Source organism: Fringilla coelebs (assembly GCF_963513975.1).
Source record: "Fringilla coelebs genome assembly, chromosome: 6".
Classification (NCBI taxonomy): domain Eukaryota; kingdom Metazoa; phylum Chordata; class Aves; order Passeriformes; family Fringillidae; genus Fringilla; species Fringilla coelebs.
Window position 1 is genome coordinate 11,195,875 of NC_140034.1, and position 20,343 is coordinate 11,216,217.

The 20,343-nt window shown below is 47.2% G+C and overlaps 1 protein-coding gene across 2 annotated transcripts; it reads left to right on the forward strand.

Moving 5' to 3' along the window:
- Nucleotides 1-2,834: 2,834 nt before the first annotated feature.
- Nucleotides 2,835-10,141, forward strand: HSP90AA1 (heat shock protein 90 alpha family class A member 1; the record flags this gene model as incomplete). 2 transcript variants are annotated; one of them, XM_084207546.1, is made up of 11 exons in its annotated part: nt 2,835-2,982; nt 4,732-4,890; nt 4,984-5,350; nt 5,818-5,951; nt 6,398-6,706; nt 7,247-7,412; nt 7,677-7,867; nt 7,998-8,145; nt 8,514-8,782; nt 8,905-9,238; nt 9,398-10,141. In XM_084207546.1, 10 exons carry the CDS (start codon nt 4,732-4,734, stop codon nt 9,505-9,507), a joined length of 2,187 nt encoding a protein of 728 aa, XP_084063672.1. In that variant the 3' UTR covers nt 9,508-10,141. The 2 variants fall into 2 exon arrangements, with proteins under 2 accessions (XP_084063672.1, XP_084063671.1); XM_084207545.1 differs by lacking the exon at nt 2,835-2,982 and having other exon boundaries at nt 4,699-4,890.
- Nucleotides 10,142-20,343: the final 10,202 nt, after the last annotated feature.

Consider the following 20,343-nt stretch of genomic DNA (forward strand, 5'->3'; position numbering starts at 1 on the left):
GACTATTTTTTAATCTAAGAAAAAAAATGGAAGTTACCTCATTATGCCTGAGTGTAACTGCCACACTTTATTAGAGCAGTGGTAAAGAGCCATTAGGCTGCTTTATGGAAGCAGACAAGCAAAGCAGCTGTCAGATCACTGAAATCACAGTCACTGTGCAAAGAAAGGAACCTGTCGTACTCAAGAAAGCATTTTGGTGCACAGGCACTTTGTACAGGCATATGTGTCTGAGAGAAAGGAAGAGAAATGCATCAAGAAGCACCCCAAAATCCAACTTGAAGACAGTACAGAAAACAACCAGCCAAAGTAAGTAGCAAGACGGTGACCCAGACGTAAGTGCAGAACTTTCAAGGCTGAGCACTGGCTGAAATCCAACTTTTTCAGTGGCTTAGAATGGTGAGCAAATAACCTCATCCTTAGAGTCTGATTTCTCCTGTGGGCCGAGCAGCAGCTCATTTATACACCCTTTTATGTTGTTGACAGCACGATTAATTTTTCTACCTAATTAACTAACCTGCAGGATCCTGTATTTTGGCCAACTGCTTGGGTCAGAGCTGGAGCACCACGATTGAGAAGGGCAGAGTTCTCTAAGACATTGCACTACTACAGGTACTGATCCAGTAACAAGCAGCAAGACAAGCTATAATTTTAATTCCTTGGTTCCTACATGTTTCACATGTGTACTTAATGTATCTTGTCAAAATGCTGAAAACTCTCTGAAAACATAATGCTACAATAAAATCAAGCTACAATAAAATCAAGCCAGTGGACCCCAATTCAATCAGATTTGCTTGTCTGGGTTAAAACTGCAGGATAACCAATGCAAAGGACGTGAAGTTCAGCATGAGGATTTTTGATTAAACGTGTTAATGGATCTAAGTATTGGAATATTAATTCAGGCTAGCCAGTCTATTTCAGACACTCAACTTGGAAAAGGGCAGGTTAGGCAACTTAAACTTCAACTCCCTAAAGTCAGTCAGATGTTGAACTAGATAGAAGTCTGGGGTACATCTAAGAGCCAAAAGAAAGAAGTTGCACCTGAGATAAATTTTTGCAACAGAAACAACATTCTTTTTATTCCTCAAATAAATAATCGTTCTTTAGAGCAAGGAGATATGTCTAAATTCATGCTTACATCAGTGCATAATTTTAACATGTAGTTTCTCTGGGTATTTATATCCTCAAAAGTGGATCAGCTCCAAGAAGAAAGTTTTAGAAGTCTGGTCTGGAACACATGGGATGCAGATCATTCTCCTGAGATGTGGAAGATCTGCATTTAACTCCCCGCTCCCAATCAGGTCATTCAGGATATAAAAATACCCGCCCTGCTAAATGCTGCAATCACAGAGCTGCTTGGTATAATGAGACATGTACATATCAAAGCCTTTATGCAGGATATGCAAATGTATGCATAAAGGTGTCTCTTCCGGTGCCCTTTGAACATGAGCCGAGATTTCCCAGATGAACTGGCAAAGGCCATGTTCAGACTGAGAATCCCCGTGGGTTTCAGGCTTTGGGCTGTTACAAACCCAACAGCACTGGCCTACGCCTCATGTCTGCTATTAGCGCTTAAATCCTTAAGTAACTGCATAGCTATGTAGGTCTGCTGAGCCGCTTGGCTTCGGTCCCACGGCTCTTTTTACCCTGTGCAAGTGCACAGACCGAGAGGCAGAATTTTGTTAACCCGCAGACTTATACCTGCTGCGTGAGAACCGGTGCTCTTTTCCCTGAGCAGGCGAAACGCGCTACCACAGCATCCCTAAGCTGTGATTCATCCGGCTACGCCCGGCGAGCAGGGCAGGGGGAGCGGTGCCGCCCTCCCGCAGCCCCTCGTCCCAGCCGAGGGGACGGCAGCAGCTGCACACCCGCACACCTCCACCTGTGCACACACACAGCTGCACACCTTCCTGCACTCCTGCACAGCCACGCATCTTAAATCCTTAATCCTTGAGCTTGCACAACGGCACCTAAATACCTGAGCACCCGCACACCTTCACTTCCGCACCGCCGCACACCTGCACAGCCGCTCTCCATCCGGCACTCTCCCACCCTCACACACCTGAGCACCCTCACACACCTGCACAGCCGCAGTCCGGCACTCTCCCACCCTCACACACCTGCACCCCGCACACCTTAGCACCCTCACTTTCCCACCCCTCACACACCTGCACAGCCACGCTCCATCCGGCACACTCCCGCACCTGCGCCCTCACTCTCCCACCCTCACACACCCGCATCCCGCGCTCTCGCACAGCCGCACGCCGGCGCACCGGCCACGCAGCAGAGACAGGGGTTCAGCACGGGGAGACAGAGGGTGACCGCCGCCCCACAGCCCAGCCCTGGGCCGTTACCGGCAGGACTGGGGGGCACCCTGAGTTTTCCAGGCCCTTCCCTGCCGCTCGGCGGGGGCGGGGGGAGAAATGGGGGAAGATTTGGGGGGGGGGGGGGGGGGGGGGGGGAGAGAGACCCCGGCCCCGCCCCCGCCCCTTCTAGGACGTTCGGAACGGAGCTCGGCAGCGAGTGACGTCATCCGGCAATCGCGCTACCGCCCCGGGCCCCGCCCCTTCAGCACCGCCCCGCGCGGCTCCCGCGCATGCGTCCGCCTCCTTCGTGCTTCCCCCTCCCTCCCGAGTCCCGGCCGAGCCAATCTCTGGGGGCGCAGCGGGGCGGGGCGCGGGGAGCGCGCGCGCTCGCGCCCATTCAGCCGTCGGCCCCGCGGCGCCTGTCGCGGACGGCTGCGATTGGCTGCGAGCGGCACGGCCCCGCCCCTCGGCCGGCTTGTTCCGCCCCCGCCTCGCGGCCCCCTCCCCGCGCCCCCCCGCGCCGGCGGTGAAGGTTCCCGATGGTTCTGGAAGGAGGCGGATCCCGCCGTATATAAATCGGGCGGGCTGTGGGGAGCGCGCACTAGAGAGGCTACAGTGGAGGGAGTGGGCTGTGTCCCAGCGTCAGTGAGGAGAGCAGCGACCCATTCCCTCTGCCAAGGTGAGCGGTGGGGGCAGCAGCCGGAGCTCGCCGGTAGTAGATCGGCGCAGGGAGCGTTTTCTGACCGAGCCCCGGGGCTCGGTGGCTGGGGGCGCGGGGCTCGTGTTCGGCGCTGCGTTGGGGGAGGGGGGGGTGTGCTGTAGGAGCCGCGTGGCGTTGGTCGTGCTTTTCTCTGTGCTTTAGATTCTGGGAAAGGTGATTGGGGCTTAAGAGTCTGGGTATGGCTGAAAGGGCGACTGGGGTTGATGATTCTGAACCCAGTTTATTAAATTTGCGTTTTTGTAGGAATAGCGGTGGAGTTGGGGAAACCGAGCGGCTCCTTGAGGGGGGGGTTCCGGTATGGCAGCGGAGCGGCGGGCGCAGAGGGCGGTCAGGGAAGGCTGTTCTTGTCCCGGGCTGCAGCTGCAGCGCCCCCTCCGCCTTGCAGCGTGCGCGGGAGTGCTGTGGGAGGCTGACCCGAGCACGGTTCGGTGCGGAGGTACCGGGTGGCCGGAGAGATTCGCTCTCAATGAATGGGCCCCCAGCCGTGAGCGTGCAAGGTTGGGGGGGGGGGGGGGCGCTGTACTGGGAAAGCGGCGGGGGCGAGAGGGGGAAGGAGAGGGGAACGGAGTCGGGAGCAGGAGAAAAGGAATGGCGGAGATAAAGGAAGAGATAGGTGGTAGAGGCAGAAAGAATGGTACACTAGGCGGTAAGGAACGGCGGCTAGAGGAAAGGAGTAGAGTGCCAGGAGGGAAGGGAGCGGGGGTTGGGGGGAGGGAGGCGAGAGTGGGGGCGGCAGGAAGGAAGGAGCGGGATGGAGGAGGGAAAGAAAGGGGGTTGGGGAGAAAGCGGCGTGAAGGGACAGGCGGGCAGAAGCGGGGGCAAGGCGGTGAGGCCAGGAGCGGGTTCGGGGACTGCTCCGCTCCGCAGCGCTGTGGGGGGGGGGTGGGGAATGCGCGGGCGGGAGGCGGGGGCAGGCAGGGAAGGCTCTGGCAGTTTCTAGAACGTCTCGCGGTTCCGGCGGGCGCCGCCAGGGGGCGCTACGCCGCCGCTCCCGCCCGCGGGCTCGGGGCGCGGTCCCGGCGGGGGCGGGGGGGGGGGGCCGGGGCCGCCTCGCGGCGGGGGCCGGGCCTGCGCCCGGCGGCTCCGGCCGCGCCCGGTGCCCTCCGCTCTGCAGCCATCAGAGCGGCCTTGTGGTTGAACAAATCTCTCTCCGCCGCCCCTGAGGTTTGGCTCCCGCAAGGGGGGCGTACGGGCAGCTATATCCGGTGAAAGATGTGTATTTATTAGCGCAAATATTTATCTAGAGAGGCGAGTACGGTTGAGCAGTGCTAGTATCTAAGTCAGAGGTGGGCTTAGCTGTGTACGCAAAGCAATAGGAGGATGCGGCTAAGAGAGAAATAATCCAAATAAAGATAATTAGGTACTTGTGTGAAACGGGAAGATAAAGGTCGTGTATCAATTCGTAGATTAGGAGAAGAGAGAAGAAAAGTCCTGTCTTCCTTTTTTATGTTAGGTGCTGCAGAATAAAATGAGTGTAAAGCAGGCCTTTGAGTGTAAAGGTCTTATTATTTATTCTCTGCATAACTTCTGAATAGTTACTAGGTATAAATAAGGTTTGGGAAGGGCTTTTTATGTGTGTGTTTCTCTGGTGCTGAAAACACGTGGTTAAAGAACTTGATCTCAGAAAGCCGTTGTCACTGCCTGTAAGAGGATACCTTAGGTAAGCTGTTGTGGATGGAATTTCAACTCCTCCTTCTTCTTTCACAGATGCCGGAAGCTGTGCAAACTCAGGACCAACCAATGGAGGAGGAGGTGGAGACCTTTGCCTTTCAGGCTGAGATTGCTCAGTTGATGTCTCTGATCATCAACACTTTCTACTCCAATAAGGAAATCTTCCTCCGTGAGCTGATCTCCAATTCCTCAGATGTAAGTATCAAAAGTAGTTTGGTTTATTCTGAGAATTACTAAAATATTCTAGAACTAGTCAGGGAATGTTGAAGCATGTCTCTTCTCTTACAGGCTCTGGATAAGATAAGGTATGAAAGCTTGACTGACCCAAGCAAGCTGGATTCTGGGAAAGAGCTGAAAATTAACCTGATTCCAAACAAGCATGATCGCACTCTAACCATTGTGGATACTGGCATTGGGATGACCAAAGCTGACCTGGTCAACAACCTTGGTACCATTGCCAAGTCTGGCACCAAGGCTTTCATGGAAGCCCTGCAGGCAGGTGCTGATATCTCCATGATTGGTCAGTTTGGTGTTGGCTTCTACTCTGCCTACCTGGTTGCTGAAAAGGTGACAGTGATCACCAAGCACAACGATGATGAACAGTATGCTTGGGAGTCCTCGGCTGGAGGGTCCTTCACTGTCAGACTGGATAATGGTGAGTGTTCTTGCTCGATGACCTCTTTTAAAGAGGTTTGGCAATGGTGTATAGTCTGCCTTGGAAAAGACACAAGACACAAGAAACTGATACAAGTGATGTGTCACATCAGGCATAGGTCCAGGTCTTATCTTGTAATTTCAGTTAGCCTAATTTGATATGTATGGAATGCCCAGGTAAATGGTGCATTAAGCTTTCAAAGTTTACACATGGAAAAGTGTTTGTAAGACCTCAACAACTTTGTATGCAGAGTCTTTAAAGGCCCTGAACAGAGAAGTAGACATCTTCTGAAGCTTCTTTGAAATGTGTGCAGTAAACTTGAGAAAGCATAACCTGGACTGTTTTATATGCAGAAGCTTCAATTTGCTAAGGTGAAAAAGTAGCTGATGGAGCAGTGTGGTTTCTAAAGAGTTAATCATTGAATCTTTTCTGCTACAGCAAAGTAAAACATGTAAACTTCATTCTAGGTGAACCTCTGGGCCGAGGAACCAAAGTCATCCTGCATCTTAAAGAAGATCAGACTGAATACTTGGAGGAGCGGCGAATCAAGGAAATTGTGAAGAAGCACTCTCAGTTCATTGGCTACCCCATTACACTCTTTGTATGTACCTTGCTTAAAATGCTAAATAAGTATTTTCAGTTTTACAAATGGGAGTTCGTGTAAGAAGGAGCAGTCAATCTTTATTTGGTTAGTTTCAGTTCTCTCAGATGATACGTGAGGGAAATATAGTTCTGTAATTTAAAATTGTATTTCACAGCACTGTGTTGAAAAAAACAGTGTTTTCCAAGCCAGTGGTATCTGTTTCCAGACAGTTAATGTTAGGAGTCATTCAGTGTAATGAAATGGAACAGTAAGAACTTGGCTCACAGCACGTGGAAACACCCACTTGTGTCAGCACCCAGATTGAGAGTCCTTGGAGTGTGGGAGGGAGGCCTTGACACCATGTTCTTGAAGTTTGCTGGCTTGTGAGGCTGCAAGGGGTACTTAGAACTGTTACTTCATAAATTTACAGCTTTTGCAATTCAAGTACTGATACTGTTTCGTAGGTGGAAAAGGAGCGTGATAAGGAGGTGAGTGATGATGAGGCTGAGGAAAAGGAAGAGGAAAAAGAAGATAAGGAGGAAAAGACAGAAGATAAACCAGAGATTGAAGATGTTGGTTCTGATGAAGAAGAGGAGAAGAAGGATGGAGATAAGAAGAAGAAGAAGAAGATTAAGGAGAAGTACATTGATCACGAAGAGCTCAACAAGACCAAGCCCATTTGGACCAGGAATCCAGATGACATAACCAATGAGGAATATGGAGAATTCTACAAGAGTCTGACTAATGACTGGGAAGACCACCTGGCTGTCAAAGTAAGTTTTTCTCTTGAGACACAGCTACACTTGGTATATCTGCAGATACGTATATATAACCTATAGCATACAGCACTGAAGCTGGAAGGTTGCTTAACATGCTGCTAAACCAATCCATTGTCCATTGATGCTCATAATCTGGATTAAATCTGCAGTTACGAAGTGCAGGTGCCTTCCTAGTTAATAGTTTAGTCACCATGTCTAATTGAATTTGAGACTAGGTAAAATATAGAAGTGATTAGGTTTGTAATTTGTCATTGAAAAGGTTTTGTGCCTTTTGTTGGATGATATGTGCTATAAAAACACATTTCCTTTCAAAATCTCAGTACACTGTGTAAGGAGCTGAATGTGTTCTGAATTGGTCTGCAGGTCTCATAATGTAGCACTAGTTCAGTGTGTCTGTCTGAGGGACAGCCTTGTCTCAGCTGTTCTGTAATCTGATCTCCAGTGGGTTGCAGTTTGTGTTCTGCATTTGGAGAGCTGTTAACACACAGTGGAACCAGGCAAGCTGACTAAAGTGATCATCTTGTTCTCTCACAGCACTTCTCTGTGGAAGGGCAGCTGGAATTCAGGGCTCTCCTGTTTGTCCCACGGCGTGCACCCTTCGATCTGTTTGAAAACAGGAAGAAGAAGAACAACATCAAACTGTATGTGCGCAGAGTTTTCATCATGGACAACTGTGAGGAACTGATCCCTGAATATCTGAGTGAGTATAATGCTGCAGAAAGTCTTCCTGAAAAGTTGGAAGAACTGCCTAGCTATTCTGTAGTTTCCTTTTGTATGTAAAGAAATTCGGAAGGGAGAAAATTTCAGTTCTAAACAGCTGTTGAGCAGTTAAAAGGATTGCTTAGTACATGTTTATTGGAATTCTAGAAACTAATTGATAATTTCCAGTGGGCAGAGACACATGCAGGTAGAGTGACTGGTAATATTTGTTCGAGACTAACAAAGGTAATTCAATTGTTTGCAGATTTCATGAGAGGTGTGGTAGACTCTGAGGATTTACCTCTGAATATTTCCCGTGAAATGCTGCAACAAAGCAAGATCCTGAAAGTGATCCGGAAGAACTTGGTGAAGAAGTGCTTGGAACTTTTCACTGAGCTGGCTGAAGACAAGGAGAACTACAAGAAGTTCTATGAACAGTTCTCCAAGAACATCAAGGTTTGTAGTCTTTCTGCTGAACGCTGCTGATATTTGCAGTTGCAGATTGTTGTGCCTGAGCTACTAAGCAGAGTTCAGTATTTACCTGAAGGAATCACTTAGTGATTTTTTTTTTCCTTGCTTTTTGTAGCTTGGCATCCACGAGGACTCGCAGAACCGCAAGAAGCTCTCGGAATTGCTGAGGTACTACACATCTGCATCTGGTGATGAGATGGTTTCCCTGAAGGATTACTGCACTCGGATGAAGGAAAACCAGAAACACGTCTACTACATCACTGGTGAGTTGCGGCCTGAAGTGGTCAGAAAGGCCGGCACTGGAGGTTTACCTGCTGGGGGCTTTATAAATGCTGTTACAGGGCTTCTTCTGCTCCTAACAAGGTCTTGATGTTTAAAGTTCCCTTGCTTGGCAGGAATGGGAAGCATTTTTTACTGGGGATTCCTGGAAGTAAAAATTTGCTTCCAAATCAGTTCAGAGTATTAAATGCTGGAGTGTCAGCTCAAACAGCTTGAGTGTCTTTTGCGCTGTTGGTGCCCTTTTTTTCCCTGTGGTTGGGATGTGGAGCACCACAGCTGTTGCATAGGCTCTGCAAAAACTGAACAAGCTGCTGTTAGTGCTGAGGTTCATCTGTGGTGTTGTTTGTTGCAGGTGAAACAAAGGACCAGGTGGCCAACTCTGCTTTTGTGGAGCGTCTTCGCAAACATGGGCTGGAAGTTATCTACATGATTGAGCCTATTGATGAATACTGTGTGCAGCAGCTGAAGGAATTTGAAGGCAAGACCCTGGTTTCTGTAACAAAAGAGGGTCTGGAGCTTCCAGAAGATGAGGAAGAGAAAAAGAAACAGGAGGAGAAGAAAGCAAAGTTTGAAAATCTTTGCAAGATAATGAAAGATATCCTTGAAAAGAAAGTAGAAAAGGTAAAAGTGTAGTACTTGGTTTACCTGTGTGTTAAAGTCAACCTAAAATTAATTTAGGGTAAATCAGTTGTATTTGCTGAAATGCTTAAGCTGCAAACTTTGGCTTTGTATTTCCTCTGCAGGTTGTTGTGTCTAACCGTTTAGTTACTTCTCCATGCTGCATTGTAACAAGCACGTATGGCTGGACTGCCAACATGGAGAGGATCATGAAAGCGCAGGCGTTAAGGGACAACTCCACAATGGGATACATGGCAGCAAAGAAACACCTGGAGATCAATCCTGATCATTCCATCATTGAAACACTGAGGCAGAAAGCAGAGGCTGATAAGAATGACAAGTCTGTGAAGGATCTTGTCATCTTGCTGTATGAGACAGCTCTCCTGTCCTCTGGCTTCAGCTTAGAAGACCCTCAGACACATGCCAACCGCATTTATAGAATGATCAAACTTGGGCTGGGTAAGTTACCAAATCTGTCCGGGCTCCTGTGAACTCGGGGTGTATTGTCTTGGTCCTGCTTGATAGTGTGGAAAATGAACCCTCAGGTGGCTGAAGTACTGTGGAGAGGAAGGGTTTGAGTTGTGCTGTCAGCATTAATGGGTGTTGTTTCCTGCACAGGCATTGATGAAGATGACACTGCTGCAGAAGAAGCCAGTCCAGCAGTCACTGAGGAGATGCCGCCTCTTGAAGGAGATGATGACACATCACGCATGGAGGAGGTGGATTAAACGAGTTTACAGGAACTCATGAATGTTTCCTTGGCTAGTATGAATAAGTTATATTTTGTATATTATGAATGTTACCTGCCAAAAAAAATCTTTGACACTTTGTCTGCATTCCCTCTTTATATTTATTTTCGAAGATGTTATACCTTTATTTTTGTTACATTGCTTTTTCAGCTGATGTGAGATAAAAATGCCATTGAGGGAATATTTTCTTTAACACTGTACAACCCTAAACAGGCAAGTAAGGAGTAGTTATTTTTGTCTGTATTAGCTGGTTGCAGGTGGCAGGGTTTTTGACTTATTCTTAATTGCCAGAAATGTGGAAAGAAGTAACGAAGATGGGAAGACATCAGGGTGTTCAAGTTTGTTTAGTGTTACACAGCTCTTCAATTCTTAAGTGTCTAACATACAGTACCTAGTAACTAGGTATCTAGGAGAGCTGAATCTCTTGGGGAAGCTTTAATCCTTCTGCTCCTAACAAGGTCTTGATGTTTAAAGTTGTTTTTTTATACTGTTCAAGGATTCTGGATTGCACTCTACCATAGAATAGAATCCACTGTAAATCTCTATTGTGACTTATGCAACTCTGCATGTACAGTTCAAACCTAGAACTGTAAGAATAAAAGTGTTAAGAATTGAGCTGTGTCACTGATGTGTTTGTTCACACTAAAACAAAACTGCTCTGCCCATGCCCACATGAGCTGCTATGTATAATGAATAGAGTGTGCTTGGGGATCCCACTACAAAACCAAGTGCCACACCTGAGCAGGAAGGGTATGTGGAAAAGTGATCTGCTCTGAGTTGGGGTATAATTCATGGGATGGTTCAGCAATTGTTCTGAAGTCTGGCTGAATGGAGCTGCAGCCCTGTTCCATGGTGCTGCTGGGAGGTGATCAACTTTTACTTGAGAAGTTTCCAGTAACGTCACAGAGCCTGCCAGGGAGCTAGGTGGTTGTGCTGCATTCAGTACTCCTTGGCACGTCTTGGAATAATGAAGAGAAATTAAATTCTTAGTAAACAGCTCCATTCAGCAATTTGCCCTTGGTGCCCTTTAGCTGACTTTAGGCAGATTGGATTTGGTACAATGTCTTAAATTCAATTAACCAATTTGGGAGGAGGAGGGGTTTAAGGGCAAATTCTGACCAGCTCACCCTGCAGGTTTTGTGTGTCCATTTGTTCTGCTCCATGATGGAGGAGTTCCCAGTATAAAGTAATTCACGTATATATTACAATAGTGTGTTGGTGGTCTTTGGAGTAGTAAGGCGACAAGATGGAGTTTCTGGTCCTAAGTGTATTTCACAGGTACCTAAACTTGGTTTCATGCAAACCAATTCAAAATGAGTTGGACAAGGTGAGGTTTGTAAGGAGATCTTTATGTCACAGCAGCACTCAGGGTGGGGAGAGGCCGACCCCTATTTTATGGATACACTGCAAGCTGAGGAATTCAAGCTGGTGTCCCCATATGTCAGTTCAGTACACTGAGGTGATCACACTGCTCCAAATCTGAATTTGGTATCAAAGATGAGAAACTAAGAGGATGGGTATGAAAATCAGCTGCTTCAATGCTGCTGACACAACTGCTGAAGCCTGAATGTGTGTAACAAGTGGGGCATTTGTAACACCTCACATTCTGTATCATGACATGAAATGTTCAAAATCACTTCACATTATGGTTACCTCATTATAAGTCTGCAGAAGAGACCAGTGCCTGCACATCAGTGAAAGTAGCACTGTCAAAGCAAGGACATCATTTTCTCGGGCAGTGAGGCAGGAGCTGTGGCTCCCCCACAGCCCAGCCTGGGGACTCTGAGGTGTGCTCTGATCTCAAGTGTCCTGTGCCTCGCAGGAGCTGTTTGCTCAGCCTGGGTGAGGTGTTGGTGTGTTCCATCCCCACCCCTCCCTGATGGATGTACTGCAGCTGCTACAACAAACATGGCATCAAGCCAGATGCAGAAAGGGAGTTAGAGTTTCTAGTGTGTGCACCACTACTGAATTCCAGTTTAGGGTGAGGGTGACAGAAGCAATGATCAGGAGGAAAAGACTTCCTTCTTTGATGTTCAGTCTTGGAGGTTATCAGAAGAGCAGACTTCAGCAAGCTTTATATTGCTTCAAGACCTCAGTGTTAAAAAATAGGATTCAATAGTATCAAAACTAAGGGAGATTTCAAGGTATATGTGACTTGTAACTAAGATATATTCTACAAGATCTTCCATAATGTGTAAAAAATAGTAAAAATATCTTCCAGTTAGTAACACTGGGATTTAAAATTTACAGGGATAATGCTAAAGATTTTTCCTCTTGGTCATTGATGACACAAGTCTTAACCTCTCTTGAAAACTAATTTAAGAGAATAATTCAGGTGAAACGTGCATGTTATCTCCACTATTTCTTGCCCTCTCAGAACGTGTTAGGTGTTTCTGAGTCATTCCCTGCATTACCCTGAGCAGCCACACCATAAGAAACCTGGACCTAAGGGAAATCAGAGCTTGCTGGGGCTGGCACAAGTTCTGTGCAGGGCTAAGAGTGACGAGGAGAGGCAGAGCACTGGGAAACGATGGGAATGAACCCTGGAGCGAGCATTGCTGCACCCCTGGGACCCTCGGGCCACCTCCTCATTCCCAGTGCAGCCGCAGGGCTCAGCGATGGCATCACCCGTGTGCCCTGGGAGGGGACACCCAGGTCTCCCTTGGAATGCTGCTGTGCGGCTGCCGCTGCTGCCCGGCCCTGCCCAGAAGGGCACGGGGGTGCTGGGGGGGCCTCGGGCTGGGCTCTTCACCTGCAGCCCCTCGCAGACCGAGCATGGAGCCCAGGGCTTTGCTGCTAGCAAGAATCTGTAGCTAATTTTGGGCAGCCTTTTGTGGGAGTAACGACTCCCAGCCCTGTATTTGGGTGGAGCATGATGGTCATTTGTGCTCATTGAGCTCAGCTGGAGCTGCAGGCACTAACACTGAGCCTCCTCGGCTCCCCCTTCAGCGGTGGGAGGTGCTGTGGGGCGGTTGCTATGTTTTGAAAATGGTTTGAGATTGTGAGAAGAAGGAATAATCATCAGATGGTTTTAGTCTGGGTAGAGAAGGTAAGGAGATGAAGGTAAGGGGAGAAAAGAGCTGTAAGCAACAGTCTCTAGCTCAGCTGGAGGCAGAAATGGGGTGAAGGCTTGCAAGCTGCTCCCGGTACAGCTGCTGTCACTGTCACCCCCACTGGGACTCGTTCCTGGTGCCTTTTCAGCGCAACAACCCACTGCTGGCTTTAGAGTGAGATGTTTGTTTTGCTGAGGTTTTTATACACTAGTCCCTTCTGCACTGTGTAGAAAGATGCAAGAAAGCCAGGTAGGAAAGAGATAATGGCAAGAAAAGGAATTTGATTTGGAATAAAAGTAAGTAAAGATAGTTCCTCATTTCCTATAAAAAGAACAAGAAAGGGAATGGAGATGTGGCTTTTAAAGGGTTAATTCAGATCTGCTTTTTTGTGAAAAACAGACCTGATCCATAGTTCTCCAGTAACTCTGAAAAATACAGTTCCTGGTACTTAAGAACAGTAAAATTGCTGTGCTGGATTGTAAATGATTAAGAAGATGCTCAGAAAGCTCTGTGTGTCCAGCTACAACTGTTCCTCTGCTATAGGGGAGATCATCTGCCCCAGCAAATCACAGGAATAAACATCTTTGGTCACCCTGGCTGCCTCTGGAGGGAACAGGGCGGTGAAGAGGGGGCTCCCCTTCACTGTTGGCTCTTCTGTCAGCCTGAGGGTCCTGTGAGGGAAATGGGGCTCCAGAAAATAAACTGGTGAGAGCAGAGGGGAAGCGTCACATCCCGGGCCACCAGGCCTTGCAAACTGGGGGTGTGTGCTTTTAAATATACATCTATAATATATATATATATATATATATATATATATGTGTGTGTGTGTGTATTTTATATGCACGGGGGAAATGCAGTGACTAAAGGAGCGCAGGCCCACAGAGGCAGCGCTGCTGCCGGGCACCCGGAGCCTTGCAGCGGCACGAAGGATTTCCGTGCACGGGAGGGTTTCACTCCCGAGTTTTCTTGCCTAATTCCCCGTGTTTGGAAGGAGCAGCTCTCCAGGTGGAGGAGGGCGAGCGGGGCCTGTGTGAGGGTGCGGGCCCAGCCCATAAAGCTGCAGGGGCGGGAGGCGCCGGGGCCGGGATGGCCTCGACTGGGAAGAGGCAGCGGCGGAGGAAGAGGCGGGAGGCTGGGCAGGCCATGGAGGGTACGGCAGGGAGGGAGGGAGGGAGGGAGGGAGCCCCGGTAACAGAGCCCTGAGCCCCTGTAACAGAGCCCTGAGCGGGGGAAGGGGATGCCTGAGTGTACAGGGACTGAATTTTGGGAGTGGGGACCTGGAACAGGGGGGTGGCTTATGGCGCAGCTTTGCATTTATCCCTCTCTGCTCTCGTTGGGTGTGTTCAGCACCAATACCTCTTTAAGGATTTAGAAAACTTGCAGTGCCTATAAGAAAGGGAAAAAACCTTCTATGGTCTGGTATAAGCTTCTATTAAAAAATATTTTCCTCACGCTGCATGAAGGAGAAATGAACGAAGTCTTGTTGTGGTAGAATACAGTGGCTGCTTCTTATTTTTTTTTAAACAGAAGCTGCCTTTGATTGTCTATGCGAGGGACTGATCAACTTTTCTAGCATAAAGGGAGTAGCTGTGTCTGGGCATTTTATCTCAGAGAATGTTTTCTCTCATGTGCTCTCCTACCCTCTACCTGTTTCAGTGGATGTTCAGGAAAAGGAGGATTCTGTTAAAAGCCCAGACTGTGTGGAAAGACTGGCACGGAAATACATGGTAACTTTTTAAATTGCTACTTTCTCTACCTGCCTATTAAAAGACAATTCAGAAATGTTTGTTGGTTTGCCCTTGGCCTGATGGTGCAGCTGCCTCGGCTGGAAAAGATTGCATGAAGAACAGGTGTGGATGAATTAATTTAAATGGGAGGGATGGAGGCAACTCCTCCACTTCTGTGCTACCCTGGGGATGAGGGGAGCCGTTTGTTTGTAAGGTCTCTTTCTGAGCAAGAGCTTTAGAAAAGATGAGGGTGTTCATCTGCAGTTACATTTCTGAGCTGTAGGGTTACCAAATGCAAAGAAACAAACAGGACCACAGTGCAAACTAAAAAATGTTTTGTCAAGTTACTCTCAAGGCTGGAGTAACCATTGTTACTCAAGTGTGAGGCATGTTCTGTAATGCTTCCCTTTGTGGTTTTGGGGTGAGGAGTGATGAGAGAGGCTTCTATTTTCCCCTTATGTCTCACTTGCACAACCCAACCAGCACCACAACTGTGGGATATTTGGGAAGACAAGCTGGCTTCAGATGGGGAAGATTTGGAGAAACTCAGCACCTACAGCTGCTGCTAGAACTTCAGCTTCAGCCTGAAGCTGCAGTAGCTTCTACTTTGAGTGGATTTTCTTTCCTTTCCTCCCCTGCAGCAGAAGTGCACAGTGGAGTCAAGCACAGAGTCTGAGTCTGAATCCAGGGCAGAGGTAAGGACTGACTCTGCAGTGTTCTGATGGTGAAGTGACTCCCTGATGTGTATCCAACTCTTCCTTCAGCCTCAATCCAAGGCACGTTGTGGGGTGTTGATTTTGTGTCTGGAAAAAACCCCAAACAACCCCAAACCCAATACTCCCCTTTCCATCAGGCTCTTTCTTACAACTGTTACTAGCTTTGGAAAAGCTGATTCTAAGGGGGTGAGGCAGGAAAGAGGCAGTGTTTTAGGCAGGCACATGCTAAGAAAGTGCTGACCTGAGCTGTTATTGGTGGTTAACTTTCAGCAGCTCTGGTCCAGCGAGATTTCTGCAGCTCTGGGTGGAGAACCTCTACCTTCTGACTGTCCCTTTTAGAGGAGATTAGGAGCAGCTCTGTTGCTGTGGCAATTAGTTATGGATATTGGTAACTTAAATATTGTTCTGTCAAACTTGTGTGTTTAGTGCTGATGAAAAAAGACCTGATGCTGGAGTGGAGAACAAAATACTTAATTTGTGGGTAAAACTCTGTGGAATTGATGCTCACTGTTGGTCCATGTGAATCACTGTGCTTTGTGACTTGGAGAAGCTGCTTGCCAGGAATCTGCTGCCGCTTCACCTTCCAGAAAGGTCAGGGCAAGGCTGGAGTTGTCTGTTCTCCTGTGAGAAACCAGGCTGGAAGTGCAGCTGTGTGAAGGCTGGGTGGGGTGGAAGGGGGGGCTTGGACAGGTCCCAGCCTGAACAAAGAGCTGGCTGCTCTCAGTGAGGCTGCTGAGGAAGGGGCCAGGACTGGGGCATTTCTGTGCTCTTTGGAAAAGCAGAAGGGCTTTGTGGGGGTGTCTCTGTCCTTGAAGCAGCACAAGAATACAAGGTCACAAATGGGCTTGGACTTCAGCTCCTCTGATAAAGCCTTTGGTTTCCTGTTGAGCCCAGATTCCTGAGCCCTCCTCTGTCTCAGCTCTGCTCAGTTCTTCCCCTTCCCACTGGAAGCAGCATGGCACTGACTGGCAGGGTGTTTTCTGAACACTTGGGGTAGATCCTTCTCAAGAAAGAACTTTCCCACTTTCCTTGCTGTTAACTTCTTTTCTGTTGTGAGACTTGGAACCTGGAGTTTGCTTTCTAAAGGGAGTCTCCCTATGTGACCTTTTTTTTTTTAATTAATAGGTCCAGACTCTAAGCACGATTTCAGGATTTCAAATCATCCCCATGTGAAAGAACAGAAAGGGACCTGAGTGGGAGGGAAGGTCTCTAAACTCTAAATTGTATCCTGACTACTTTTATTGAAGTGCTAGTTTGGTCTAGTTTTCTGGTGGCCTGTAATTACTCATTGTTCTCCTTAGTGCAATGCTTTAAGTGCACTAAGACTTACCCTAGCTCTATTTTAGGCTAACTTTACCAAGCCTTTAAAAGTTAGACTGAGACACACTTTTTATTGTCTTTTAGCATAGTGATAATCTGGCTTCCTCCTCTCTAGGATTTCCACCTACTCTGTTTTTCATTTGGCAACTTAAGGGAAAGTGCTTTATAAACCTGTGTTAACTTCTCTTAAATAGGTTGTGCCTAGCCAGCTTGCTGGAGGACCCAAGAAAGCAAAGGAATCCACGGGACTGCAAGTAGGTTTTGGGTATCACACAGTTCTTGGTGTAGCATCCAAAAACTAAAACAGAGGCAGGGAGTGTGTGGATAAACAGAAAAGCTTCCACAGTAAGTCTGTGACTTAGGTTGGAAGGGATTTTAAAGTCCATTTTATGTTGCATCTTGTTTGGTTTGGTTTTTTTTTAGGGACAAATAATCATCCACCATGTTTAGAGATGTTTATTTTAGTTTTTAGATCCTTATGATGGTGATTCAGAAGATGCATCTGTTCACACTGACTGTAGTATGAAAGATGCATCATGGAGAAACAGTGCCTCAAAAGCAGTGCCTTTGGAGGATGCTGATACTTCAGAAGATGAAGAATCCTTCTGTAACCCTCCAGATGTCAGAGAAATTCAGGCAGTAAATGACTGTAGAGCAGCCCTGGAGCTTCCTGGCCTGGAGAAGGATCTGTTGCCATCACCTGAGCCACCTGCAGGCACAGAAGCATTTACCCCCACGGGGCTGACACCTGACCCCGCCTTACCGAGCCTTGTTAACCCTTCAGTCTCCGCGGATCTCCCTGCAGTCCTGGCTGACACTGCTCCACAGCCCCTGCTCGCACCTCACTGTGCTGGCACAACGGCCGAGCAGCCCATAATTAAAAGAAAACAAGGGACTCCTGCTCCAGAGGGGGCTAGTGAAAAACTAAAGAGAAAGAAATTCCGTGCAACTTAATCTAAGGCATGAATAAATAATTGGACAGACTGTTCTGAAGGATCATTCTGGTAGAGATTTCTTTTGCAGCGTGTACCTGAACTAACCAGACTGCCTGAAGCCTGTTACAAATGCACTGCACTGCAGAGTAAGCTCTGAGATCCACCTGAAAAACTGAATCAAAAAAGTTGTGTGGCAATTCCAGTGGAAACTAGCAAAGGTATGACAGACAAGCTCGGTGCCCAGGTCCTCTGGAAGCAGCAGCCCCAGCTCCTGTGTGCAGTACCTGAAGGCAGCTGCTCAGTTTCAGTGTAATTTCACAACACTGACAAGGGTTTGTCGAGGAGGGAAAGAAGAATAACCCCTTGGCTGCAATTACCTTCCAACAGCTATGGCTTGTCTGGCACCTGCTTCATGTCTTGTTTGGCTCCTGCCCTGTCTGACCTCCCTCCGAGTGATGAATGATACAGGTTTGACTACCAACAGCTGAACTGCATCACGCTGAACTGACTGCAACCACTGGCAATCCAGCATTTATTTTCTCCTTCAAAGGGGGAGAAATTGTCTAGTTGCTGTTAACACAGCTGCTCCTTCCTTGTTTGACCAATGTTTTGGGCAGTTTCTGTGTAGCTGCCAGAATAGTGTTTACAATGTGATGTGGAACACATTAACTCAGGTTGCTGAAAGCAATCATTCAGGAGCTCCAGGAATGGTGCCCACAGATGGGAGGCCAGTTAGGGAGCAAAACCTGTCTCTCTGATCTCCCTTTCCTGTATGGTAATTTCTTTAATCAGGTTTAGAATCTGGTTAGTCCATTTGTGTGGGAGGGGAACTACTAAGTATGAAAGTATAATGATGGCTTGAAAGATGTTAGTACCAGCAACTTGTGGAAGCATTTGTTTTGTACAACTGGCAGAGATGTTTTTTAGTTTCCAATTTCTTTCATAGGATGGAAAGCCACTAAAAACATTATTTAACTGCTAACGTTGCACCCTTCCACCTGTGTATTTATTTTATTAAAGCAACTTTTCTTTCATCCTTATTCCCCTAGCTGGAAATGGTTTTTAATCAGCTTGGAACATATGTGGTTAAACAGTAAGTTTCAGAGGCCTTTGCCCTAAGCCAGAGCTACTGTGGTTGCCCCTTGACTTGTCCAGAGGCAGACTGCTGCAGTGAAAAAGGTGAAGTTAATTGAAAAAACCCCAAACAAACCAACAACCAACCACTTGCAGCTATAGATTTGTGTGTACTGCAACTAGGCCACAGCTCTCTCTGGAATGAAGGTGTGTGAAAAGCTTAAGAGTACAACATTGTGAGGCAGCCAAGCCCCTCATTTTAAGTCCTAGCTATCAGACACTCTAGCTATCAGCCCCATAAGCTAAAGCTAAATAAAACTGAACCCCCCTGACTTTCAAACTGCAGACAAAACCCCTAAACTTACCTGAAGAGGATTTCACTTAAAGCAGCTGTTTCACACAGCATGGGAAAAACACAACAGGAGAGGAAGGAAGGAAGTGGAAAGGTAAGCCACATAGGACAGTATCTACTCATAGGAATTTGTTTATTCAGTATGAGAATCCAGATGTGGATTAACTTGTGACCTGAAATTGTACCTTTTGTTAATTTGGGCCTAATGCAGAAGTTAACATAAAAGAGCTGAAGAGTTTGGGAAGCTCAAGCTCTAGGATAGTTGAGACTCTTGATCTCCCCATCAGTGTTTGCCAGTAGGTGGAACTGGTTTAGGCAGAGTTTTAGTAGTAGCTGTAGGTGGTACCACAGCCCAGGTCAAGGAGCTGGGCACAAACAGCAGCTGCTAAAAGGAATGTGCAGGTTCAGTGGAGCTGCCAACAGCCAGCTCTTGATTTAAGCTAATACTTCATACTGCAGCTGGTGCCCAGAGCATGCTGCTAGCAGGAGGTGCTTTTTTCTGTACAATACAATTGAAACTATGCTGGAGGCAGTGATACCAGTTCCACACATATTCTGGTGCTGGAAAGCAAAGTCTGTCATAAAGGCTGAGACAAAGCAAAGGTGTTATAGTTACAACTCATCTTGGATTGTGATGCATGTAGTTCTCATCTCTGTTCCTCACAACTGGGTAAGAACTGCACAAAGGTTATTAAACTGCACGTGATTCACTGGTCTGGGATTCACACTTTGTAAAGTAACAAAATCAGGACAGTTCAATCACAGGGATTAACTTTGCAAAACAGTAGAGAGAGGGCAGACAGCAGAATTCTGTTTTAGTAAACAGCAAGCACTGACCAAAACAAGTATGTGAGGCAGGCTGAGATAGCAATTTTTCTTCCCAGTCCACGCTTGTACAATGGAACCCCTTATCACAGAAAAATTCTAGAGCTGATGAAAGTCACTGCTTTCATAGGAGCAACTGGGGAGGAAGGGGCTCCTAAGATTTCAGTTTTGAGATTAGAAAGCTGTGTACCTGCATTCTTCATACACATCTTTGAACACTTGAATTCAGCCACTGTCAGAGAGGACAGTTGTGCTGAGAGGATGGTCAGAAAGGTAGAAATGCTTAGCCAACGAATTCAGGATCAGAAAAAGCAAGTAAATGCCCAAACTATTACAGCAACCCAAGCAATTAGCAGGAACTCTCAGCTTTCCTAATTTAGCAACGGTTGGTCACATGTGAGAGTCTCAAATAATATTGTAACTCCTTGTGTAAGCATTTAATAGCCTCCTCTTGAGTTACTGAGACATAAATCTGGGGATATATTTCACCATAAAAGCACTTTGAGAAAGAGGAAGCTCTGTGGTCAATAGGACAAGAAAGTTTAGTTCAGGATGCTCCAGCTTCTCAATGCATTGTAGCAGGTTACTTCAAGTAAGACCCAGTCCATTGCAAGTAATTAATGCAATGGCCTGAAATGTAACAGCAGATGTCAGGTTTTGTGTCTTACTGCACTACAGACTTACATTCCAAGGTTCCTGTTACTGGAGGTTAGTTTGAAGAGCAATTCATAAGTATTCTCTGAAAAGATCGTGGGTATAGCAAAATCATCGCTAAGAATTAGATTAACAGAAATAGATGGTCAAAATTTTTGC